This window comes from Podarcis erhardii (genome assembly GCF_964252035.2).
Source record: "Podarcis erhardii genome assembly, chromosome: 16".
Classification (NCBI taxonomy): Eukaryota; Metazoa; Chordata; class Lepidosauria; order Squamata; family Lacertidae; genus Podarcis; species Podarcis erhardii.
The window spans coordinates 16,268,398-16,295,322 of NC_138514.1; the positions used below are offsets into that span (position 1 = coordinate 16,268,398).

At 45.4% G+C, this 26,925-nt stretch overlaps 1 protein-coding gene across 1 annotated transcript; it reads right to left on the bottom strand.

Moving 5' to 3' along the window:
• Positions 1-1,830: 1,830 nt before the first annotated feature.
• Positions 1,831-26,889, bottom strand: LOC309331895 (uromodulin-like). The gene is made up of 5 exons (XM_081844478.1): positions 26,808-26,889; positions 8,992-9,216; positions 6,041-6,197; positions 4,701-4,821; positions 1,831-2,017 (listed from the first exon to the last, which is right to left on the bottom strand). Exons 2-5 carry the CDS (start codon positions 9,162-9,164, stop codon positions 1,866-1,868), a joined length of 603 nt encoding a protein of 200 aa, XP_081700604.1. The 5' UTR covers positions 9,165-9,216; positions 26,808-26,889; the 3' UTR covers positions 1,831-1,865.
• Positions 26,890-26,925: the final 36 nt, after the last annotated feature.

Here is a 26,925-nt window from a genome sequence, read left to right on the forward strand (position 1 = left end):
TAACTCCTTCACTCAGGAATGGAATGGTGTGGTTTATGAAGTTACATAAGAAGGGAAAATCCCCAACCCATCCCAAACAGCTCAACCCTGCAGAAACATCCCAACAAGTAATTAAACTTTTATGAGTCCTGCTGGTCAGTGGCTCAAGTTGCTTCATAATCTGACCAACAGTGAGAAAGGGAATTAATTTCACTTAATTGCACACTTTCTCTCCCTCTCCCTCCCTCTCTCTCTCTCTCTCTCTGATCTATCAGACACAGAGCTTAATTACAGAACTGAGAGCTGCCAAATTCCAACATCTGGATGTTCTTTGTCCTGAAAATTCCTCCCCACCCCCAGTTGTAGGTAAGTTAAAAAAAAGTTTTTTGTCGGCAAGGAAGAGAACTGTGCACAAGCTCAGAGGAATACTTTATTATTTCACATGCTTCCAGGGTCTAGTACAGAAAGCAGGTTCTATGAATCAAGTCAGTCAAGTTTAGTGACTAGAACTTCAGCTTGAAGTAACCATCTGCCCAAACTTGGCCCCAGATCCCACTTCACAATATCATACTCCTTTTCCTTCGAGGCAGAGAAAAAGCCCAAAATGATGTTAGAGCGCAGAATACCAAACTGAAAAATGAATCAACAGGCATTGTGATGTCAGTGCCAAAGGGGCACTAATCTCCAAATCAGTGTATCTGAAGAAGTGTGCATGCACACGAAAGCTCATACCTAGAACTAACTTAGTTGGTCTTTAAGGTGCTACTGGAAGGAATTTTTTGTTTTCTCCAAATCAGTTGGGAATCATAGTTTTCTCTATATCAACAGATTAAGCAGCCTAGCTAGGTGGATGAGGTGAAGGACAAAGGAACCCTAAAAACTGATGCACAAGCTATCAAGGCACTATGATTAATCACATTCAGAAAGCAAATGACTGGGAAGGCAGGGTAGTGGGAGAGATGCAAGGAACCCACTAGTCATTTTTACAGCAGCTAAAGGATTTCTAAAGAATCAACAGCAGAGGTGCAGTTAAGAAACTTTAAACTCTGAACTTGAGTGGTCTTATGCCCATCCCTGGTCAATATGCAATACTTTACTTCCTTTAAAATTAGGCACGTCAGCCCAGCTGCAGTTGGGGGACCCACCAGCCCTGGACTACTGCTGCCCCCCAAGTCCTGTCTAGACAGCACCGCTGCTGATAAACAGGGAACTATCCAGGGAGAAGTCTCAGTTCAGCTCTTCTAACTTCCATGGATCGCAAAGGACCTGTTTGCTTATCTTTTCATTTCCCTCCCCCTCCCTTCAGACCTGTGACCTCTTTCTTGACTTGGACAAATTCCTTCCAGATGAATACAAGCCAAGGTGCCTGACCAGTATTGTCTGAACGTTAAGCCAGGCGTTGTGATGCTGCAGCAAATATTGCTAACACAATCGAGCTTGGAAAAAACAGGGATACAGCAGTTAAATCCCAGGAGATAATAACCGTGAAACCCAACAATCTCCTTTCAGGAGGAAGATTCCTGACCCATGTCAACTCTTGGGAATTTCTACTCCCAAATTATTTAGGATCAACGCTGCCAACTAGGCTCTAAAGAAGGGCCCCTCTTTCTTCGCAACCTTGGCTTCTGAACTTCCAGTCTCCAAGGTGGAGACACAACTCACACGGGGTCCATTAGCCCATCAAAACCTTTTCAAGCCAAGCCTTTTCTCCCTTTCAGAATGTGCCGCCCACTCCAGTGACACCTCTGCAGTTCTTAGGTTCTCTCATGAAGAAGGAAGGGAGAGAGAGAAGCAGAGACTTAAAAAGCAAGCAGCAGTGTGTTCCCACTGGCGGCAGCAGCATCAAATCATGGCATAGCTACTGGCAACAGCTAGCACTGAGGGCTTCAAGGAGCTTCCATTCTTTGGGGCTCCAAGGCTGCTACCATTTTGATTTGGCGCTTCCGATACAACCAGAGAAGTACGACGACAGACGTTAAGACAACAATGCCGGTCGATAAGCCTAGAAGAGCAGGGAGCATCATGGTCATGTCAGATCCTGGAAAGATAAATGGAACGAGAGTTGGGTGGGATTGGCCAATGTTGCAACGTGGTAGTAATTCTTTCCTAGGTGTCCCCCGTATTGCAGACATGTAAACTTAAAATAGCAATGGTGCTCTACAGCCTAATGGGCTGGCTTTCCCCCACCGCCCTCACTGAACTGCAACATAGGAAAACAATAGAGTTGGTACGTGTAAGATGGAGACACTGAGGCATGTTTTGCTCTGTGCAGGGGCTCCCCTGGGAACCTGGGGACAAGCAAGATCTGTTGGGGTGTTGTTGCTGTGAGCACCTCCATCCTATGCTCAGGTGGCATACATGTGTAAATAAAACCATATACAGTGGTACCTCGGGTTCCAGATGCTTCAGGTTACAGACACTTCAGGTTACAGACTCCGCTAACCCAGAAATAGTACCTCGAGTTAAGAACTTTGTTTCAGGATGAGAACAGAAATCGCACACCGGTAGTGTGGCGGCAGCAGGAGGCCCCATTCGCTAAAGTGGTGCTTCAGGTTAAGAACAGTTTCAGGTTAAGAACGGACCTCCAGAATGAATTAAGTTCTTAAACCGAGGTACCACTGTACAGTCGTACCTTGGTTGACGAACGCCTTGTGACTCGAATGTTTGTGCTCCCAAACACCGCAAAACCAGAAGTAAGTGTTCCAGTTTGTGAATGTTCTTTTGGAAGCCGAACGTCCAACATGGCTTCCACAGCTTCCAGTTGGCTGCAGGATCTTCCTGCAGCCAGTCGGAAGCCGCGCCTTGATTTCTGAACATTTGGAAGTCGAACAGACTTCTGGAATGGATTCCGTTCAACTTCCAAGGTACGACTGTATCCCAGAGACACCATATTCTCTGCTGACCTTCATTCCAAGGAAACCAAACCCTGAGCTTGCCACTCAGAATTTGTGGTGGCATGTAAAAAATATTCTGCAGCAGAAAAGGATCAAGAGGGATCAAGAACATTGCTCTCTACCCCACCACTCCTAATGGGCACCAGCCACCCCTGAGTGTGTGGGGTTAGTGTGCATGTGTTTGTGAATGCCTGTCCTCCCCCCCCCCAATGTTCACTCATTTGTGTGCATGTCAATCCTTGAATGCTGGCAGAAGAGAAGGTCATGCTTAGAAATCAGACCCATCATCCCTAAGATAGGTAAAGGTAAAGGTACCCCTGCCCATCAGGGCCAGTCGTGTCCGACTCTAGGGTTGTGCGCTCATCTCGCTCAAGAGGCCGGGAGCCGGCGCTGTCCGAAGACACTTCCAGGTCACGTGGCCAGCGTGACTAAGCTGCATCTGGCGAGCCAGCACCAGTGCCACACACAGAAACGCCGTTTACCTTCCCGCTAGAAAGCGGTCCCTATTTATCTACTTGCACTTAGGGGTGCTTTCGAACTGCTAGGTGGGCAGGAGCTGGGACCGAACAACGGGAGCTCACCCCGCCGCAGGGATTCGAACCGCTGACATTTCGATCGGCAGGTCCTATGCTCTGTAGTCTAACCCACAGCGCCACCCGCGTCCCGTCATCCCTAAGATAGTAGAACTCAAATCCTGCAGGGCTCACTTTTGATGAAATATGCATGGGATCAAGCCATAAGAAATGTGGAGCTGGAACAAAAGAACCCAGCCTAAGGCTGTCTGTCCTTTGCTTTCACCCACAGCAGGGGTGCAAAGGTGAGGGGATTAGCTGGATAAGCAAACCTAATTTTAATCACCGCTTCTCAACCTGTGATGATGTCCCTTCAAGCACTCCTTTTCTGATGACCTTGTTGCAACCCTAGGAAAAGCCAGCAGCTAGTATACTGCTCATATTTATCATTTATAGGGAATGTCTTTTCTCTCTCCTGCTTCAAGAATGCATTGCACATCTCTCTGCACATCCTAGCAATCCTGCAAGAGTTTCACAGGTAGGCAACTGTGGGAGAATTATTTGCCCAAAGTTATCCACCCAACTCATGGCAGAAGTTAGACTTAAATCCGTTACCCAGATCCAAGGAGCAAATTCAGCCTTCCTCAACTTGGTGCTCACCAGGTTTATACCAGGTAAAGGTAAAGGGACCCCTGACCATTAGGTCCAGTCGTGGCCGACTCTGGGGTTGCGGCGCTCATCTCGCTTTATTGGCCGAGGGAGCTGGTGTACAGCTTCCGGGTCATGTGGCCAGCATGACTAAGCCACCTGGTGAAGCAGAGCAGCGCACGGAAACACCGTTTACCTTCCCGTCGGAGCGGTACCTATTTATCTACTTGCACTTTTACGTGCTTTTGAACTGCTAGGTTGGCAGGAGAATATTCAGCCTTCCTCAACTTGATGCTCACCAGGTATGTTGGACTGCAACTCCCATCAGACCACCAGTTGGATAGCTCAGCCAGTAGAGCATAAGACTCACAATCTCAGGGTTGTGGGTTCAAGCCCCACGTTGGGCTAAAGATTCCTGCATTGCAGAGGGTTGGACTAAATGATCCTCATGTCCCTTCCAACTCTGTAATTCTATGATATGTCCCAGCAGCAAAGGGATGTGCTGACTAGGGCTGTGATGGAAGTTGTGGTCCAAAACACCTTGGCAGCAGAAGGCTCTAGCTGCTAGACTTGTGCAATTCTCTAGTTGCTACCTGGAAACCTTGAGGCAAGGGGAAGAATGAAGAACACAGGCCACACACACACACACACACACACACACACACACCTGTAACTGGTCCAGGTGTAAACTCTACCTGGGTCTTTGGAACCGGTCCGAAGGAGATTATGTTGTGGCGGGTTTGGTAATTATCCCTGCTGCTTGACTTGGAGAGGGTACTTAAGCAGCTCTGGGAAGGAAATGGAAGGATTATTCAACGTGGAGACTGCAGCTCAGTTTATTATTATTACATTATTTATCCATTGAAAGCACAACATTAAAACACCCACACAAATTGGAAAGGGGAAAGAACTACCATTAAGGCTCAGAGCGCAGTAGGGGACCTTGGGGCCTTATATTTCAGCAGTGCCCTGTGCAATCCAATAATTCAGCACACACCCACACCCCGCCTCTCAAGCTACATTTTAAATAATAGTTGCGGCTTCCCCTGCAACCCTGAAAAAAATATTGTGGGGGCCCAGGTAAGCCCTGCCACACATAGTTGATCACATGACATAGTGCACAGACACACTATTTGAATGAGGATGCCCATCATTTTTGTGGGGGCCCAGCCCCCTCAAATATTTTATTGTGGGGGGCTGAAGCCCCCACGACTCCTAAGAATTGTCTCCTATGCCCTGCGGCACCCCTGAAAGTCCACACTCTGGGTGACCAAACTGGTCATGCTCCCCTAAATTCTCCTCTGCAGAGATGCAAGGTTCAGCAAAAGGATTTATTTTTATCCACAGCTTCTTTGGTTTCTAGAATGGCGGTCTGTGGCAGGACTTGGTTACAGAACAGCAATTGGAGAAGAGAGGAAGGGGAGAAAGATAACACATTAAATAAAGCAAGGAAATAAGTCAGGGTGGTAATTACCACCTGATAATTTGGTTTGGATGTCATGTCTAAAAGTGTCTTCCCTTTGTTCCCCAAATCCTGCAGACTTTTGGAAGGAGAGGAATTCTGGATATGCTCAGAGGTACCCTATTCTTTTCTGGGCAACCTCCCAAGGGTCACATGTCAGTGGAGGAGGGGGAGGGGAGGGCCGGAAGATGAGTGAAGCAGAAAATGCAAATGTTACCTTTGTACAGTAGGGTAGTTTCTTCAAACACACCTGCTTACAGAATTTCAGCACCTTTCCCCCTCATAATTGTTTAAAGTGATCATTGCTAAAACTCAGCTGCTAGGTAGCATAACAACTGCGTAGACACCAGCTGCTTAGAGAATATTTGCTAAACCTGAGCTGCTACTAAGGCAGCTCAGCTCAGCTCAGATAGATGCCTTAGCTTGCACCCTTGCCAACAAACTAAAAGAGGAGTAAATTACACAGTGCTTCTATTTTCTACCCTTACACCTCTTGAAAGACTCTAGCGGCACCCTTTGGTCCTCTGTCTTCTAACGGAACTCACCTGTTCACATCCAGCGTCATCACTCAGGCAGACACTGAGTTCACAGTGCAGATAAGCCACAGTGTGGCTCACCATCTGAAAAAGTTGGATGGTGAAGTTGACTGTTTGGGATTTGCTGTTCTGGAGCACTTGAATATGTGCGCATTCCCTCAGTGATCTAGGGGAGAGAGAGAGAGAGAGAGAGAGAGAGAGAGAGAGAGAGAGAATATCACCTGCATAGCGGCTCAATATGCACCAAATCAACAAACTGGAAATCCACAAACTGTTGAGAATCCTTAACTGACCATGGAATTCAAACTCTGGACATGCTGTGATGGGCCCAGATGCTCCTGAATTTAAAGGTGGGGTGGGAGAATGAGATATATTTTCAGATTGCAAACCTCTCAATATCTGTTATTAAGCTGAGGAATGAAAACCCCATATTCGCGGGTGGCACTGTGGGTTAAACCACAGAGCCTAGGACTTGCCGATCAGAAGGTCAGCGGTTCGAATCCCCGCGACGGGGTGAGCTCCCGTTGCTCGGTCCCTGCTCCTGCCAACCTAGCAGTTCGAAAGCACCTCAAAGTGCAAGTAGATAAATAGGTACCGCTCCAGCGGGAAGGTAAACGGCGTTTCCGTGCGCTGCTCTGGTTCGCCAGAAGCGGCTTAGTCATGCTGACCACATGACCCAGAAGCTGTACGCCGGCTCCCTCGTCCAATAAAGCGAGCAACCCCAGAGTCAGCCACGACTGGACCTAATAGTCAGGGGTCCCTTTACCTTTACCTTATACCTTTGACAGCTGTCTGGATTACATAGGTGGTTGGTTCTGAGTTCGTAACTTGTGATATTCCTACAATTTGCTGATGTGGCACCTGGCTGGATCTGAACAGCCATGCTCTTTCAGCAGTCATTGGGGTCACTGCCAATGGGGGTCTTTTTGCATTATGGAATAGAGTATTTGCCCAGGGCTGGAGAAATCCCTCCTTTTTTAAAAAAAAGTCAAGGTGATTTTGCTAAGCAGACTCAGCCAGATGTTGTGTGGGTTCTCTATGATTCCCTTGATCCTCTTTCGGCTGACAACATGGCAGAAGTGATCCTTCCTGCTGGCAAGCCACCCCTAAGCCTTCACGTACGGATAAGGACAGTGAAGGAAAGTCACAATGAATTAATGAATTTGTCTTCATGTAGTCGAGGCCAAGGGCAAATGGATTTGCATCTGGTACAAAGATACAGGCGAACAGCCAAAATGACCATTTGCCACCTATAGATTGTGTGTGGGGGAGGTTCTTGCTAACAGTTGGCACAGGTTCTGAATAAGCTGTTAGGGTTGCAGCAGACAAATCAGCTGTTGGAAGAGGCTGGGAATTTCATGGCTGTTGCAACAAAGGATTTAGATAACAGCCTAATGTTGCAAGCCCAACCCCTCTTACCTGGGAACAAGACCCACTAAATTCAATAGGACTTACTTCTGGATTGCACGGTCGATCCATTCTGCAAGTTTTGACCCCACCCCCAATTTTCCCACTCTTGCTGTTCACCATAATATTCCCGGACCAGATTCAACTACAGTAACAAGTCATCCTAGTGGAAACCTATGCAGGGACTTTCATTAGCATAATGGGGCGTTCCCAGCCTGTCCTGTGCGTCCCCTGAATTGGCTAAAGATATGTGTGCCTGGGGAACCTTCAGAACAGCACAGTGGTACCTCGGGTTACATACGCTTCAGGTTACATACGCTTCAGGTTATAGACTCCGCTAACCCAGAAATAGTGCTTCAGGTTAAGAACTTTGCTTCAGGATAAGAACAGAAATCGTGCTCCGGCGGCATGGCAGCAGCAGGAGGCCCCATTAGCTAAAGTGGTGCTTCATGTTAAGAACAGTTTCAGGTTAAGAACGGACCTCCAGAACGAATTAAGTACTTAGCCCGAGGTACCACTGTACAGGGAGACAGGGGAGACCTTTTGGTTTTGGTTTTAGAAAAGCAACTAATAAGTGCATCCAGTAATCATGATGATGTTTCATTCAGTCACTCATTCATTTAATCTTGTACAACTCTCACAGGATTTAATTTTATACGGCATCTCATAAGCATAATAAATAAATAAATAAATAAATAAATAAATAAATAAATAAATAAAAGTCCATCTTGTTCCCTTTCCCCAGAAGCTCTGGCTGGCCACTGTCAGAAACATGAAACTGGGTTTAAGGAGTCTTTTTATTTTCTTTCTGATCCTGCAGAGCTTTTCTAATGCGTTTGTGGTGGTGTTGGTGCAACCATCATGCCAGGCCATGCATAAATGGGGAAAGGTAAAAACTCCTCCCCCCCGCCGGGCCTCTAACCAATTTGACATGGGAGCAATGCCTTCCTGAACTCAGATATGGCTGTCCAGGTAAAGGTAAAGGGCCCCTGGACAGTTAAGTCCAGTCAAAGGCGACTATGGGGTTGTGGTGCTCATCTTACTTTCAGGCCAAGAAATCCAGTGTTTGTCCACAGGCAGCTTTCCGGGTCACGTGGTCAGCATGACTAAACTGCTTCTGGCACAACGGACACCATGACAGAAACCAGAGCACATGGAAACATTGTTTACCTTCCCACCGCAGTGGTACCTATTTATCTACTTGCACTGGCCTGATTGTTGCACCAACACCACCACTGCTGCTGTTGAACTGCTAAGTTGACAAAAGCTGGGACAGAGCTCACCTGTCAGGGGGATTCAAACCGCCGACCTTCTGACCGGCAAGCCCAAGAGGCTCAGTGATTTAGACCACAGTGCCACCCGCATCCCTATACAGCTGTCAATTACATCCTGAATATCTAAGGCCAAATCCATGCACTCCCCACCACCACCAAGACAACAGACAGCATCCCTTTCTATAGTCCCTGATGCCCCAGACAAAGGTAGGTTCTGGAGCATCCATTTCCTGCCTCACCCCAAGCATCCTTCAGTCTCAAGTTGCTTCCCCACCTGACCTGGGGAAAAGACAGCAGGCAGCCTCTGGACCCACAGGCCTGGAGGTGGATGTAACGCAGCATGACTTGACGCTCAGAATCGGGTGGCTTCTGTTGTCCTGCAGAACGATCTGGGCCAGGAAATTGTTAGGGAGAGATGGAGTCTTGCCCATGGCTACAGCCTGTAGGCTCATCTCCGCAGTGTAGTTGCCAGAGCCACAGGCATCGTCAGACACAACCGCATAGCTGAGTGGAGAGAAAGAGAGAGGGAGTGCGAGTGGGGAAGGAGGTGGGGATTATCCCCCCAAATGAAGGCTAAAGTACAAATATCCCTTCCAAAGCCCAATTGTTTTCCTTTAACATCTCACTATATAATACATATATGCCTCCGAAGTAACAACAATCCTTCCTGTATCTGATAAAGGGGATGTTAGTCCATGAAAGTTGATGGAACAATAAATCTGCTGGTCTTTCCACAAAAGATGCCCTAATTTATTATGAGCAACCACAGATATTCAATCTCCCTGCTGAATTTCAAAAGGACAAAAAAAAAAAAAAACCCACCAAAAAGAATTGCAAAAGTGAATACGCCTCCACAGCCCAACTGCATCAACACTCTGCTTTTGTAAACTGAAAACGGCGGCAGAACATTGTTAGTTACCACTCTTTGGTTAGGCTGTTAATAATAATAAAAAATGATTATTTGCATATGAAGGGGGAGGAGGAAATATCTGGGGAAAGAGTGTAGCTCAGTATTAGAACATCTGCTTTGCAAAATGAATGAATGAATGAATAAAAAGAGCAAAAACAATAATCTTAAACAAAAAATAATCTAAGGAAGCACGGCGGTTGGGTGGGGGCTAATGAGAAGCGAATGTGCTCAATAGCTGAGAAATGCTGGACATGGAAAAGAAAACAGAAAATCAAGTGAGCATGGAATGAAATAACCCTGGGGACATGGCTGTCTGGCACTGTGAACAGAGGCATCCTGTTAATGGATGAGGAGGACACACTGCCACATTTTGTTGCAGTTGCCACTTGTAAAATTCTGCTATTATGGCCATTTGGGGTGTAGGGAAGTCGCAGGAATGAAACAGAAAAGCCATCAATATATTGTGAAAATGAAATAAACTGCAGCCCTGGCAGTTGAAGATCCACCATTTGAACAGTTATAAAAAGTAAGGTAAAAAAAGATAAAGGACCCCTGGATGGTTACATCCAGTCAAAGGCGACTATGGGGTTGTGACGCTCATTTCACTTTTAGGCCAAGGGAGCCAGCGTTTGTTCACAGACAGCTTTCTGGGACACGTGGCCAGCATGACTAACCGCTTCTGGCTCAATGGAACACTGTGACGGAAACCAGAGCACACAGAAATGTATTTACCTTCCCGCCACAGCGGTGCCTATTTATCTACTTACACTGGTGTGCTTTTGAACTGCTAGGTTGGCAGGAGCTGGGACAGAGCAATGGGAGCTCACTCCATCACAGGGATTCAAACAACTGACCTTCTGATTAGCAAGCCCAAGAGGCTCAGTGGTTTAGACCCTGTGTAGAATGGTTTTAAACCCTGACTGGAGCAATGGGGGATTATTTGCAGCTCATGATATCTGAAGGGAGCTTGTAGATGCCTCTCACCCTTGTCCAGAGGCAGTATTCGCTAAGCAAGGCCCCCTGCCCAGTCACCACTCGCCTTGCTTCCACAAGTGAGGCCACCCAAAGCATGGCCTCAGTTCCTGATCTTAAGCACCGAACAGCTCATTTAACAGAAAGCTGCCCCGATTCATAAATAATCTTAATTTTGCATGTCCTACATTGGTCTCAGCATTGAAATGACTGCCTCTCACTTGAGGCTATCCTTACTCAACTTGGTGCCCTCTAAATGTTCTAGACTACAAGTCCCACAGACTACTAAATGTTACGGACTACAATGGCTGCAGTCCATAAATATTTGGAGGGCACCAGGTTGGGGAAGGCTTCCAATAGCCCCAGCTCCAAATAGTTACCCATCCATGAAAACATCATCTGAGCGCATCACTCTCTGGTGGTGTGCTCTCCAATCTGACAGAGTTGAATTGGGGTCCCATGGTGGCAAATCAGCTACTGAGTCTTCTCTTCCTCCTCCTCCAGTAGAGTCACTTGTGATGGGAACTTGCTCTTCAGAGGTGTATGAATTAAATCCTCTACTGATGCTGGTAGCATCTGCAGAGAAGTCTCCACCAGCCTTCATACTAGGTGTATCTGAAAGGCTCCCCAGGGTCGGTTGGACTTGAGCTTCAGGATTTAGGAATATCTCAGAGGTGCCCGGTGGAAGACTTTGCAAATGGGATGCCTGGTTTAGACGACTACCAACAAGTCCATCAGCAGAAATGCTGGGAAATAATGTGGTCATTAGAAATGCTGGTGTATTAAGAACTGTAGAAAACACAGAGGAGATTGGCAAGGAAGAAGCAGCCTCCTCCTCCTCCTGTCCCTGTTCATCACCTGCCAATATGGGCCTTTCAGGGTGGTCAGCTTCTAAACTTGCTGGCTGAGGTTGCAAGTAAGATGCAACCAGGAACTGATCTCCATTCCCAGCATTCTTGCTTCTCCTGTGTTTAAGAAACCTGCCCTTGCTTGCTGATGGTGAGGAAGCTACCATTTCAATTGTTCCACCTACACTAGGCTGTAGCCTGTAGGAGTCGGTCTGCGGTGTTTCCAAAATCCGTGCTTCTTCACCCACAAGTGACAGAGTCACATCTTTAAGAGTAGAATTTGGTGCAAATGAATGGACAGGGTGCAGAGGTGACTTAAGAACCTCCTTTTGATGATCTGTAGATCCTGCAGCATAGTATGATGATGACGATGATGATGATGATGATGGGGAGGAGGAGGTTAATCTGAAATCTGTGGCAACCAGTGAAGCAGATGAATGCCCAGAATCTGTGCCAGGCATGGTTGACATCAAGCTAGTTGCTTTGGTTTGCTTGTAAGTTTCAATATCTGTCAAAGTCTTGGTTTCTACAGCACTCAGCACTGGTTCCAGCTGTTCTGCTGCACTTGCAAGAGAGGCCCTTCCCCTGAGCGTTACAGTGGTTGGATTGTATTCCGTAACCAATTTGGCAGAATAGGAATGTGTTGTTACCTGGGAAGGAACATCGGCAGATGGTCTAGAATGTGTCTGATGATTCAGGATATCCTCAGGATGTTTTCCAGGCAGAGCCATTTGCATCAGAGCATCTGCTGAGAACAGAGAAGACAAAGATGGTGTCTCCAGGCTCTCATCTGTCCTGGGGGCCTTGGATGGGATGTGATGGGAATCAGAAGGCTTGGGGAAGATAGTGTTCATATGATAGGAAGATGTTTCATTTGCCACAAGAAATGCTTCTGCATAGGGGTTATTTAAGGCTGCAGCTTCTTTGTGCTCTTTTCCAGTTGAGGACGTTGGAAAAGTTGACACCGTGTTGGGTACATAATGAACTTTAGAAGGAGTCTTTCCAAAGTGTTCATTGATTAAGGAGCCGCGTGATGCTGAGCTTGAAGGTGCAAGATGTTGTCCCACTTCTAATGGCAGTTTCGTGTTCCTAGCTGAAGATGCACTCAAGGACTCTTCAGAGTTTTTACTGATGTGGGTAATGGGGCTCACTGAACCATATGGATGCTCTTCAGTGTGAAGCATTCCTGTTGAGCTCAGCAGTGGGGGATTACTTGCAGCCTGAAGAGAGCTTGTTGGCATCCGAGAGGCAGAGGGTTCTGTCAAGGAGGACCGAGAGGAAACCTTGTCAAGGGTGCTCAACAGTTCAGTTGTGAGTGATAATACTTTGGGTTGTTGCTGGATAGGCACCATTACTGGTGGAGCAGCTGAGATATGGTTCTTCACAAGCACCCCAGCAGATAACGAAACTGGATTGTCCTCTTCCAGCCTTCCAGCAGACAACTGAAAATCTTCATTGTGGTCTGTGGTCAGTCCATGCTTTGTCCTAGTGCTACGATCCCTCAACCCATAGAGGAATGACTTGGCTGTTGAAGTGTTGGATCTCACCAGACTGACTCCTGTATGCTTTGGGGAAGCACTGGAAGCTGGCCCAGAAATGACTAGATGATCCAACAAATTAGGAGAATGAGTGCTTGCCCTTGAGGAATGTCTAAGGGTGGACACAAGAGGACCAATTCCCACCAATCGCTCCTGGATACTACCAGGAGTAACCAAAGCTAGAGCAGCCTTGCTGGTGATTGAATGACTAGCATCATGGCCCACTTCTTCCTCAGTAGGAAGTGGCACATGACCTTTAGGTGCCTCTGGTGGTAAGAAGACAAACACAGGTTTAACCAGAATGACACTGGATGGACTCATTTGTATCAGACTCGAAACCCCTGGATGGGGGAAGCCAAGGGCAGAAGTCAGAACCAGCATTTCCTGCCCACTAGCAATTGGTTCTCCCAAAGTTGGGGTGCTGTTTCGCATAGGCTGTAGGCACACCATGTTTTCAGCATTCTGGACCAAGTGGGACAAATACTGAAGGGAGGGAGACATTCCCAGGATGCCACTAGAGGCAAAAGAGTAAAGACTTCCAATATCTGGCCAACTGAGGTGTTGAAAGAACCCCAAGGAGCTTTGCATGAGATCTTGAGCACCAGCCACCACCAGCATTGGTGTTGTCCTCAGGCTGGTGATGTTTTCCTCCACCTTGTGAGCCAGTGGAAGGGGAATGTTTATTTTGGTTTGGTGGCTGATAGAGGAGGCTGCACCATCTGAACTAGGTGGACTTCTCCTTGAGGAGGCAGGGATAGAAACATCCTGCACAGTTGACCCTCGAGTGCCAGACTGAGGTGTTGGAAGGCTGGTTTGTGGAGAGTGTTTTCCTTCACTCACTTTCTCAGCAGTGTGAGGAGTCGTGGAAAGACCAGGTGCAGCTTGAAGTTGCAAACCAGGATGGACAAATGTGAGTCTACTTGGCATCTGGGTTTCAGCACTTGTAGAGGCTGGTGCTTCTGGTAACAGGGATAAAGCATGGACAAAGGCAGAGGCATTGGATAGTCTTGACTTGAGATGGCCAAGGAAAGTCATTTCAAGTGAAGGGTGCTGTGCTGGGGTAGAGGAACGTGTTTTTGGTGGGTAACTCTCATTTTGGGGTAGGCCCCGCAATTTCCCCAAGGCATCCAAGAACTCATGTTCTATGGGGGCATGGGCAGACACCACTAGCAACTGTGACTCGGTGGGAGAAGAGGCAGAAGACTCTGCTATCTGTGGTTTGGCATCAACAGAGATTGGCAAACCTTGTTCCAAGGATGCCTCATTTGTCACTAGCTCAACACGGGCAGATGTGACCAAAAGATGGGACTCATCAATAAAAGAGGCAGGCATTTGCGACTTGGCATGTGATGGCACATTCGTGCCTGAGATACCCATTTGCAGCTCACCACTAGCATGAGGATGGATGCTCTGTGGTTGCAATGATTGGGCAGGCAGGGAGGGGGCCTTAGTGTAAAAAGAGAGAGATGTATCTGGTGACAGTTTTTGAGAGCTATGGCCAAGGAAAGTGGTGCCTGGGACATTCAGGCCAGCAGCAGATGTACCTGACACATTTGGTTCAACATGAAAAGGAACAAGTGACCCTGAGGCTGTTGCTGTAGTATGAGTAGAAGCAAAGTTGCCTAGCAGTTGCTGCTGAGCTTGGAATGGCACAGATGTACCTGACACTGTTCTCTGTGATTCACTGGGTACAAGAGTTGGCAACACTGACTGCCTGGGCTCAGATTGGGAAGACTCTGCCACAGCTGATGTGCTAAATCCAGCATATGGAAAGGCAGAAGCCGAAGCCACAGTTGATGGTTCTGACTCATGTTCAGCAGAAGAAGGAGAAACAAGTGAAACAGGTCTCTTTTGCCCATCATGGGTGCCATGAGTCTCTGGCTTGGTGAGAGCAGATGTATCCAATGATTCTGACTCACTAAGAGATGGAACAAGAGCACTGGGAGATGGTCGCTCTCCATGGACTGTCGAAAATGTGTTGGGCAGTTGAGATTTGGATGTGCCTTGCATAACGTAACCAGTAGGGGCAGACACAGTGTCTGATGGCGATGCAACAGTGAAAGAGATACCCATGCTTGACATTGTAGGTCCAGAACGAGCTGATGTTGAGTGGGCTGGCTGAGGCATGCCATGCATGCTTACCTGTGGCTTGTCATCAACCAGGAAAGGAATGTCCAGTGGTTGTGCAGTGGAGTAGAGTGGGAGAGATGACTCTGGCCAACTCTCAAGAGTGGTTTCTTGCAGACTAGGGGCAACCTGCGTTCTTCTTGGCTCACCAACAGTTTGAGAAAGCCTGACATGGGAAGTCTGGGTAGCTGTCTGATGATCAGTCTCATGGTGCAAAATTAAGCCGTCTTGAAGATGCTCCTCTGATTCATCAGATGTCCCTGATTTACTGAATAAGGAAAACTGCGGCACAAAGAGAAGTTTGGGCAGAACACTTTGGCTGGTGTCCCTTGGCCTGGCAGAGTGTGGTGGGGATTCTGAAGAGAGGGTGTTTGGAGTCAACAACAATGAGGAAGAGAGGGTGTTACTTTGAGAAGCAGTTAGACGGGCAGGGTTTTCAGCCGTTCTAAACTCAATGGTTTCATCTTCCAACACCATCTCTCTATATGGAGAGGAAGCTGAGGAGGAAGGCTGCGTCAACTCTGTCCTGGGAATGATTGTCATTTTCTCTTCTGAAAAAGACTGATGGAAGAGAACTGTGGAGCTCCCCTTAAGGGATGGACTCTGTGTCTGCTCCAGCAGACGTGGAGTGCTGCCAACAACTGAAGTTCTCATATCCAACTGGGTTTGTTGACGCTCAGCTTGGGTCCATTGGCTAGCTTTGGGGATCAATGTTAACAATTTAGCCATCCCTTTCTTGGCAGGGGTCTGCATGGTTTCTGCAGGGTATCCTTCAGTGTCTGTTCTGTTCTCAGTGAAAGCAAAGGTAGTGGCTGCCACTACAGAAGGGTTGATAGACAACTCTACCCTCTGCCTGGCACTTCCTGAGGGCTCTGAATCAGGCAGCACAGTTGCAACCACACCCATCGCTACCACCTTGCTGGGGGTGGAGGCAGGCTGCTTCGGAGTCATGCTGAGCTCCTGAGATGTTGGCTCTGCTTTTCCTTCTTCCCTAGACAGGGGTGTTACCAACCGTTCCAGCAGGGAACTGAAGGATGTTGCTTTTGACTTTGGCATGCCTGTGGTAAACAAGGACTGGCTGGTGATGGGAGCTTTGCTTTGGGGATCCAAAATGGCTCCATCCAAGAACTGTTTGGGGCTTGCAGGCTTTGTAGCAAGAACAGGAAGTGTCTGGCCTCCATCTTCTGAGGTTGCTTCCACCTCCGTTCCACTGACTTCATGAAAATGAGAAACATCCTGATTAGCAAGGTCTGATGTCAAGCTGTCAAACTGAAGTGTCGCTTTTTCTGTGTCATCTTCAGTCCTTGAAATCTTGGCTGTCACCAGGCCGTCACCAAGCAAGTTTCTGTCTGCAAAGGGACTGGACCAAAGTTCACTCTTGGAGGCACCTAAAAACCCTTTAAAATCATACCAAAAGAAGAAGAAAAAGGCAGTGTGTTAAAGCAGTTTGTTGGGTTTGCTATAATCAGTCGGGGGCAAAGTAAAAGCAGTTTTTAAACCTCTGTCCTCTGTAGGGATGAGTCTGTTGCAGCTCTTCTTCAAAATAAATTAAACTGGTGGGATTGCAGCTTGCACCTTCTCCTGGAGTTTCTTTGAAATGTAAAGGCAACTAGGGAGGGCTGAAATTTCAGGATGATTTAGTTGCCTTTAGCGCAGTGCAGTTTTAGTATTGAATATTTATATTCTACTTTTTTAAAAAAATAATATGCTGGTGTGTAGATCAGAGTATCTATACACATGGTGGATGCAAATGGACAGTGGATTTTAGCTGTGTTTTGCCCCCAATTCGGCTTGGGAAACTTTTTGACCAAGCTGTTTATACATGTTCTAAACAAACAAACACAGTCACTGACATCCAGTCTGAATTTGCACTTCTTGTAAGGCACCCAGAGGAGCCTCAGAGCCAATGTCATCTGTGGTTGGGCTCCAGTGACACCATTGCTTTGTTACTTCTCTACAAACCAGGAAACACCAAACCCTGTGCTTGGAGAGTGCCATCTAGGCTGCTGCATCAGCCTGCCTGGGCATCCGATCACCTGACTCTTGAGGGCCAATCCCAGGCCACCAGGCTCAGACTTGCTCCTGAGTCCCAGCAACTTATCTCTAGCCCTCCCTGGTTGCCTTTACATTTCAAAGAAACTCCAGGAGAAGTTGCAAGCTGCAATCCCACCAACTAAATTTGTTTAAAAGAAGAAGCGCAGTGTGTTAAAGCAGTTTGTTGCATTTGTTTGCTATAATCAGTTGGGGGCAAAGAAAAAGCAGTTTTTAAACCTCTGTCATCTGTAATAATGGCTCTGCTCCCCTGCCCTCTTTCGGATCACCCAACTGCTCCTGTCCCACTTGGACAGACCATCAGCACCCTCCCCTCTTCCCTCCAGGACCCAGAACCTGATTGACTGGATAACAAATGGCAACCCACAAAGGCTTTAGTGTTCATGCACATTCCTGTGCATGGATGTGCATGAGAGAAGATGCATCCATCATTGTCTTTGTCGTTATCCATTTTGTCTCATTTTCTTATGCACCTATACATATGTATATCACAATAGGTGCGTTGTTTTTATTCTTTACATCGCATGATTGGACCAATGGAACATACAACTGATATTTGTATGAATCATGTGACTTCATTGTATTGTATTGTTGGATTATGCAATATTATAAATTAAAGCTGAAATACTTTAAATAAATAAAAATGATGTATCCATTTGTCACTCACTCTAAGATTAAATGTTTAGAGATCCTGGTGTGTAAGTGTGTGTGGCAGGTTATGTTCCAACCTCTGAAGATTGCCAAACCTAGTAAATGTAGCTCACATTTTTAACAAGGCATCCCCTAAAGGAAAGACTGGGGAGAAAACTCAGGCTGTGGTTCGCCAGAAGCAGGGACCAGAAAACGTAGATTGCGGGTAAATAGTGGCAGCTGGAATGAATAGCTATGTTAAAACAGCCATTGATGAACCTACCCACACCCAATGAATTTAACATATTCTTATGTAAGCAACTGGTGCCAAACTGAGTCTTGTTAATGCAACTCTCCAATTGGCAGGGCCCTAAATGATCATTACAGCAATCCCAGTAATATTTCCCCAGTAGTAGCACACAAGTGAATGACAGGTTCCTTCACCCAAACTTGATCTTGATAAAAACTACCCCAGTAAATCCTCATAAATGTCCGTGCTCCTGTTGAAGGGATTTCGCTGCACAATGTCAGAGGCCCAAAGTGGCTGTAAGTCTGGTTTAAGTGGGAACATAAAGTTGGCTTACAGCTGCTTTGTTTCATCAGCCAAGTGCGAAACAAACAACACATAAAGTGATACCTATCCCCCTGAGATCTCCAAATCAAAATCAAGCATTATTTTAAATTTCTGGACCATCTTTTTAACCACCTCTCTTCCCCCCCGCCCCCGTATCACACATCTGCTACTGTAGCAGCTGTTGACATCCCCAAGGTCTTCATTGAGCCTCATGATTAGAAGGTTAAACTCTGCCGCGCGAAAAAGCGCATCAGTGCATTTTGCCAAGGCTTCACATTTGTGCTCCCAGAAATCCAGGTGTGTGCCATTAGCAGGGGCAAGTGGAATATGTGCACTTTGCAAAAAATGTAAACAGTGTTCAAGCAGTGACTTCTGAGATCAGCAAATCTGCTAGCTGTCTCACCCTGTGGGACACAGAGAACATGCTACAGTGGAGATCAAGATCAGGAGTTCAAGAGGGCAGAAAACTGTTGGAGAAAATTAGCACTGCATCTGCTAATTGCAAACACACAAGGCAAATGAACGCTCCACAGATGGCTGAATGGATGAATATCATATTGTATATAATAATAGTAAATTCAAGCGCTGAGTTGTGACAGTTATGTAGCTGAAATAAGCCTACAGAGAAACAAGAAGTGAGGCATGGACAAGTATGTTCATTTCAGTTTCTCAGTTTCTTTTTTCCAATCTTGAGTTCAGTTCTCCCCATTTCTGCACCAGTTTGTAACATTTAACAAGAAAACTGCATTAAAATCTGCACACATTTTTCTGCATGTTTGCCAACATTCACATTTCAGTATGTATTTTTACCTAGTATACGCATTTGCAAGCAATGTTTCCCCTAATGACAAACATTTTTGTAATTTCTTCTAATGTATACCATTTCATGTGCATCTTTCGCTTACCTACACATTTCCGTATGCATTCCTTGGTTGCGGAAGTGCATTGGCAAATTTGGAGATGTTGCAAATTTTGAAGGTTCATATTAAAACAAATTTCTCCACCACTCTTACTCACCAGCCAGTCTCAGTAGCCCTGCCACCACCAGCAAGGAAGTGGGGAAGCTGCTGTCCATCTTTCTGCTTCGTACTGAACACAGGAGCCCTTGAAGCACTGGAAGGGACCTTGCTCACACCATGGGCAGAAGATGCTGCGAAGCATTTGCAATGAAGCATTTGCAAACCCCGCTTTACAGGTGAGCAGTCTTGAATTACATACTTTATAAAAAAAAGTCTTTAGGCCAGACAGCAGCCAATTGCAAAAGGGCGAGAGAGAGTTGTTCAGCCAATTGGAAGGTACTGATTAAGAAAAGAGGTGGAAGCGATGACACAAACCAAGGCTGTGTATGCTCGATTTATCCCTCTCTGCTTTGAGATTTTGGTTGGCTTAGATGACAGAGAGAGAGAGTTGGCTAAGAAAACGGCTTTATGAAATGTAGTTCTCTTTGGCAAAGCCTGGTTTACAAACAGGGGCATTGTTAGGGGGTGGGTCAGGGTGCCTGAGTGCCAGGTCTCCTGCCCCTCCCTCCCTTAATAAACTTTTTTAAAAAATGACCTTGCTTATAGGGTGGTTGGGTGCTCTCCAAAGCACAATGTCAGTGCGGCAACTCCCACCCACCATGTAATTGACTTCCCAGTCTGGGCAAAGATTATGTTGACCTGTGGTTGCTGGATAGGCCTAATTCTTCTGTTACTACATTGGCCTGGAGTGGTCAAATGACACATTTAACAACAACAACAACAACAACAACAACAACAACAACAACAATATTGCAGCATGTTTTTCAGTACTTGTGAGTTCTGAAATTATTTTTTCCCCAGTTTTTTATTGGCAGATTTAGATCTCTTAGTGGGATGGATAGCTTGAAATGAAGTGATTACATTGCTGTTTTGTTTTCATTGCTCTAACTGGTTTTTATTATATATTTTTATTATATTTTGTGTGCTACTTTAGCAAGGACACATTTTGAAAGGGTTGTTGTTGTTTAGCCATTTCGTCATGTCCGACTCTTCATGACCCCATCTGGTTCAGCTCTGGCTTGGGCGATCTGGGCTCCAAAAAACCCTTAATGACTTTTCGTGTCCGTATTTTTACTTCTTGAACTATGGCAACGCTACTTTACAACATTTTGAAGCCAGGCTGTCGGATTGTGCAGGCTGTCAGATTGTTTGTGCTGCATCAGAAAACTGGTTCTCCTCACAGGGCAAAGAAAGTGTAACTTTTCGATCTTCATGAGAAGGCCTTGCCTTACACCAGGCAGGTGTAAAATTGATTAACTTGAAATATTTTCCTTTTTTAACCTTTCTAGCAAAAAGCCATAAAGCAGCAACAAATACAAAATGCAATTAATGAAATCAGTAGCATACCATGCCCCACTTCAGTTCAAACCAAAAAATCCCAGGGACAGTTAAAACTACAGTTCATGAAATGTAGACCAGTGTAAAGTGAGTTGAAACTTTCAGGTCTTTGAGACCCAATTACCGTATTTTTTGCACCATAACACTCACTTTTTTCCTCCTAAAAAGTAAGGGGAAATGTCTGTGCGTGTTATGGAGGGAATGCCTACTGGTGGCATGCCTACGGATTTTCCGCCTCTAAAAACTATGTGCGTGTTATAGAGCGAAAAATACGGTAAATATGGGCAGAAGGGACTCTGGAACTTAAAAGGCAGAGATTTGTAACCAACAGTAGTCTAAAACAGCACAGGTCTGTCAGTTTTCCTTGGTCTGGGCAAGATTCAGGTCCTTTGTTGTGAATTTATACCAGGAAATCATTTTTGGTGCCTGTCCTGGTGCCCACAAGCAGTTTCTCGGAAGAAACATTTCTTCTATGTTTTGTTACTCATAAGCAGGCAGTGGCAAGGCTGTATTCAGTTGTCTGAGCAGTTTAAGACTCGATTAGAAGCATTACAGTTAACCTTGGCTGTGAACCGCACACATAATTTTGAAAGATCTATGGCTAGGCCAGCTGTGCCTGCCTTTGTTATAAAGACATGAAACAGATCTCGTTGAATGAAGTCATCATAACCTCATTGCCACCAAAGACAAGGGTGAATGGAAACAAATGCATTTAGCCCTGCGACCTACAGCTTCTGTGTTATGTAGAAAAGCCTATTCAAATCCCATACTGGGTGGAAAGGAAGAAGCATCATTTAAAAGAAGGATGTGTCAGTATTCATTAACAAGAGGGCAGCCTACATGAAGTTGGTACATGGATGCAGATGGTGCTGTGGTCTAAACCATTGAGCCTCTTGGGCTTGCTGATCAGAAGGTCGGTGGTTCGAATCCCAGCAAAGGGGTGAGCTCCTGTTGCTCTGTCCCAGCTCCTGCCAACCTAGCAGTTTGAAAGCACACCAGTGCAAGTAGATAAATAGGTACCACTGCGACAGGAAAATAAACAGCATTTCTGTACACTCTGGCTTCTGTCATGGTGGGTTCTGTGGCTCCAGAAGCGGTTTAGTCCTGCTGGCCACATGACCAGCTGTCTGTGGACAAACGCTGGCTCCCTCAGCCTGAAAGCGAGTTGAGCGCCGCAACCCCATAGTTACCTTTGACTGGACTTAACCATCCAGGGGCCCTTTTACATGGAGTTGACAATTTAGGTTGGGACCCTTCCAAATTTGCTGGACCTGGACTGCAACTCCCATCAGCATGGCGAATGGGCAGGGGGATTATGGGAGTTGTAGTGTGGCAACATTTGGAGGGCCACAGAAATAGCTACCCCATGTAAGAGCTGCCATAGAATTCTCTTCACAAGCTGGTCTCTGTCACAAGGAGCTCAACTGTGGTTATATTTCTGTAAATATTAGACAAGTCATTTGGAGTGGAACCACTGCAGTTAAAAAATCCCAAGTGCCCATCCTGTTAAAACACTAAATTGTATGGACTCTCTGAGACAGGCTACATTCAACGAGTGTACAATCTGCTCACTCATGGGTGAGCTGTACGCTTGTAGTTACACACATGTAATGTATAACAGGTGTACAGTCTGTGTAGATGAGCGTACAAATTAACACGTGTACACTCATACACACAAACACTTGTGCCTGTGTAGACAGCTTGTACCTGCGTTCATTGTAATGTGTGAACAAGTCAAATGAGAGGTGTGCAGGGGAGAAAGAGAGTCAAGTGTAGGCTGTAGAGAAATTAAATGTTAGGACCTCAGAATTGCCTTGATGGACCAGAGCCAGGTCAACCCAGGCAATATTCTGTTTCTAAAAACAGTCAACAAACAAGACTCTGGTTTAACATGGAAAAAGTGGAGGTGGGATATTTTAGTAGGAGCTGTATATACAGCGTTAGGAGAGCATGCAACTGTAGCTGTTTTGTTATTTATTTTTATTCTTACATGATGGTTTTTAGAAAGGCAGTATGAAAATATTTGAGAAAAAATGTGCTTAAAATAACTTTGCTAAAGAAACCAGAAGCTTTCTTAATAGGAATTGTAGGTACCGAGATCCCAAAGGAGCAGAAAAGACTTTTCATGTATGCTACGACTGCCGCACGGATGCTACTAGCCCAGAGATGTAAAGAAGATAAAGTCCTTTCCAGAGAAGAATGGCAAATTAAGCTGTTGGAGTATGTCAAAATGGCAAAACTGACAGGAAGGCTCAGGAACCAAGAAGACAAAAATTTTAAGAAAGAACTGGAATGATTAATAATTTATTTAGGAGACCACTGTAAGCAAATGAAAACATTAGCAGGATTCTAATAATACTTGTAGGGACATGGGTGGCACTGTGAGTTAATCCACAGAGCCTAGGACTTGCCGATCAGAAGGTTGGCAGTTCGAATCCCTGCGACGGGGTGAGCTCCAGTTGCTCAGTCCCTGCTCCTGCCAACCTAGCAGTTCGAAAGCACGTCAAAGTGCAAGTAGATAAATAGGTAGTGCTCCAGTGGGAAGGTAAACGGCGTTTCTATGCGCTGCTCTGGTTCGCCAGAAGCAGCTTAGTCATGCTGGCCACATGACCCGGAAGCTGTACGCCGGCTCTCTCGGCCAATAAAGCGAGATGAGCGCCGCAACCCCAGAGTCAGCCATGACTGGGCCTAATGGTCAGGGGTCCCTTTACCATTACCTTAACAATACAGTACTTGTAATGTAACAAATACTATGGATAATATGGAGAGATATAAAATATGGATGAAATAATATGCAGTTGAAAATGTTGACAATAGGATGGGAGTGGTGGGAGGTCTGGAGATTCAGAGGGATCTCTATGTATGAATATGTATTCAGTATTCTTATAACTTTACACTTGTAAAATCTAATAAAAATTATTCCAAAAATATAAAAGAAAGGCAACAAGATAATGAGGCGGGGGCGGGAATGTTTTAGAATAAAACAGGGCTCTGCCACTGTGTGAGAGACAGAGCTTCTCTCTCTTTTCCTGTGTCTATATCATAACAGCAAAATCAGATATATTGACAGATGTTATTTGCCCTCACAATGAAAGAACTGTCCTTGCGAACAGCAAGGTGCTGCTGATGGTGCCAAACTAGGTTATCACGTAGCTCCTGGATCTGCTCTCCTGAAAGATGGTGCCTCCCCCAGTTCAGCAGAAGTTTCTGTAGCTTTGGGAAGGTGCCATCAACAGCTCCCAGCGCCTGGAACTTTCAGAGCCAGCAGCTGTTGAAAGTACTGGGGAGACTGCAGGCATTTATAAAAAGTCTTCTCCCCTAGGATCTTGTTATTGCTGGCGGGGCTGGTGGTGGTGGTGTTCTTCAGAATCCTTTTTCTAGTCCCACAAATCTCCCTGCTACCATTACTGTGGCTTTTGCTTTCTGGAGTAAATAGTATCTATGGGATGAACAATGAGCCCAAGGACTACTTCTTAACCTGTAAAATTATTAACCTGTAAAATTAGTGTATCTGAAGAAGTGTGCATGCACACGAAAGCTCATACCTAGAACTAACTCAGTTGGTCTTTAAGGTGCTACTGGAAGGATTTTTTTTATTTTGTTTTGACCATGGCAGACCAACACGGCTACCTATCTGTAACTGTAAAATTATTATTATTATTATTACTACTACTGTTATTATTTATTAAGTTCTTATAGGCAGGTTGTTTGAGGCTACAAAGTAACAAGACTATTTTGGAAAGCGTTCTCTTCATACGAGCCATGGTTAACTCAGGCAACAGAAAAATAGTCTCTGTTCTTACTATTATATCACAAGCTTTAAGCCTGAATCCTAGCGCTGAAAAAATCAGCTTCTGCACTAAATTCAAAGGAGGCTGGCTCCAAACTTAGCCTCATTAAAGACTTTTGCATGATTCCAAAAGGAGGCTGTGAATGCTTAGCACCTTCTTGATTAAGCAGCTCCGCATTTAGAATCCGCAACTGCCCAGTAAAAAGTTGGAAAGCGATTTTACATCTTTTCCATTTAAGTCGTGCTGGATTTCTTTAATTCTAGGAAGCCAATCCCAGGGAGTTAGTGTCAAGCTTAGACCTCAGCGCTCACAGTAACACCAATGCACACTTCTGATTTAGTACATCTAAACATAATCCTAACAGCACAATGGATGTCAGCCATCTGCTGTGATCAGCAACTGCAATGGATATTGTCCAAGCAACTCTTGAAATAGTTTGCATATGTGTCTTAGCGGAAGAATTTAATGAGTAACCAGTTTGCCATCTAGTGGTTACAGAAGAGCCTGTTCACAATCAAAGGGGCAGAAAAAAGGAGAACTCTGGATCCATCACTTGACATGGGTGAAGAAGGATCCAGTATGGAGTTTTGCAAACATGAAATAATACCTGTATTGTATAAAGAATGTGTCAAAGCTCCAGAATCAATGTTGTGATCTTCTATAGGAGAAGGTAAAATGTGACTTTGAGAGGGAAAGGGCCAACTTTGCTGATCAAGAGGGCCAAGGCATTGTCTGAAACAGCAGCTCTGCTGAAGCAAAGAAGTCCTGGGGGTCTGGCCAATGCCTGGAAGGGAGGAAAAGGAATCAAAGAAGACCTCAAAGATGTACTGAAGATAACATGTTATGAGGCTCCTTCTTCAGAAGCTCCTGATACTCTTCAATGGATTAACTATAACAAAGCCATCCTGTGACACTATAAAAACATATAAGCATGTTTTAGCTATCACTTGAAGAGTTGAGTCAATGGAGAGAAGAGTCTTCTGATTCATATGTGGTTAGGGTTGCTATATTTCAAAAAGTTAAAATCCAGACAGAAAAGTTGTTGCATTTTTTTTAGCAGAATTGTTGAACTTTGGGGGGTGAGGAGCAAAGTTTTTTTTAGTTTAGAACAGCACTGCTGGCATGGGCAGCCTATATGGATGGGTTTGCGCACATCGGCAGGACCAGAGATGTTTGTGTGCATTTTTAAATCAAAATAATGACACTAATAATAACAATAATAATCATCCAGTCTTGTGATACATTAAAGATTAAAAAAAAAACTTTGTTTTGGCTTATAGTTTTGTGGTCTAGAGTCTGCTCCATCAGATGTATGAAGGGTTATCTTCAGAAGAAAGGTTTCGATATACATGAGCATACAGGAAAATGTTGTAAAGAATAGCAACAGAATGCAAAAGTACAACCTGAGACCTATTCAATTAAAATGTGCAGAATGGAGTGACCACCAAGTGAAGGTGATTAAACCAGTATCCACCAGGGCCCACAGCCCTAAGAGACCAACACCGTTGTGCTGGTGTTCAGTGTCAAATGAGCAGCAGCCCCTTCCAGCCAGCCATCATATCTGGCTTGGAAGAAAGCCCAACTCACTCCAAACAGCACCTTCCTCTGAAGTGGGGAAGATTAATACACTCATCAGCTGCTCCCAAGAGGACATAATGATATCTAATTTTACATCTGCTGCTTTTGGCATAATAGCCATCTAAAAGTGTCAAGGAGTGAGAAGAGAAGAGCCAATCTGAAATCAAATAAGATTGCCCTTTACTTTTCTGTTTCTTTTCTCCTCTTCATAGGCTGGCTGCCCATTTTGATTATATTACTGCAACCTGATTAAGCAGCAAAAAAGTACTGAAGCTAAATAAGCCAGTCTGGGGGCCAGGTCCACATCTGACCTTGCAATAGATTTTTGTGTGCATTCAGTGTGTTGCTCGGTCTTTCACAAACAGGAGGTATGTGCTAAGCTGCTGCTGCTGCTGCTGCTGCTGCTGCTGCAAAGGGTCCAATTTACCCTCCACACAGCTCCGCCTCAAATGTCCTCTTTGATTCTTGAAGACTGACAACTGCCCATTTTTGTTAATAGCCTTCTATTGTCAATGTCTGTCTAGGACATTTACATCACCCTCACCTTAAAAAGGAACACATTTACTCATTTTCTTTTTCATGCTCTCTACCTATCTGGGCATGAAAATCACACCTAAGATAGCTGATTAACACTTGATAAGTGGCTTCTGCAACAAGGAAACCAACGGCAACGGTGCAACTTCTATCATACCAAGAAATTTGCTCATGGAAAGGTTACCTCTTTTTGGAAAGGAGGAAAAAGCCTCTTTCATCCAGGCATGGCCTCAGGCTTTGTATTAACTCAGTTATCCTTCCAATACTTTTATCTCCCCCTCCATGAATCACCAAACAGTAGC

Bases quoted from the DNA above. Each gene is read 5' to 3' on its own strand.
- LOC309331895 (XM_081844478.1), bottom strand. From the start codon at position 9,164: ATGAGCCTACAGGCTGTAGCCATGGGCAAGACTCCATCTCTCCCTAAC. The intron at 6,198-8,991 runs GTCAGGTGGGGA...TCTCTCCCCTAG, and splicing joins GCCTGCTGTCTTTTCCCCAG to ATCACTGAGGGAATGCGCAC. The intron at 4,822-6,040 runs GTGAGTTCCGTT...TTTCCTTCCCAG, and splicing joins ATGACGCTGGATGTGAACAG to AGCTGCTTAAGTACCCTCTC.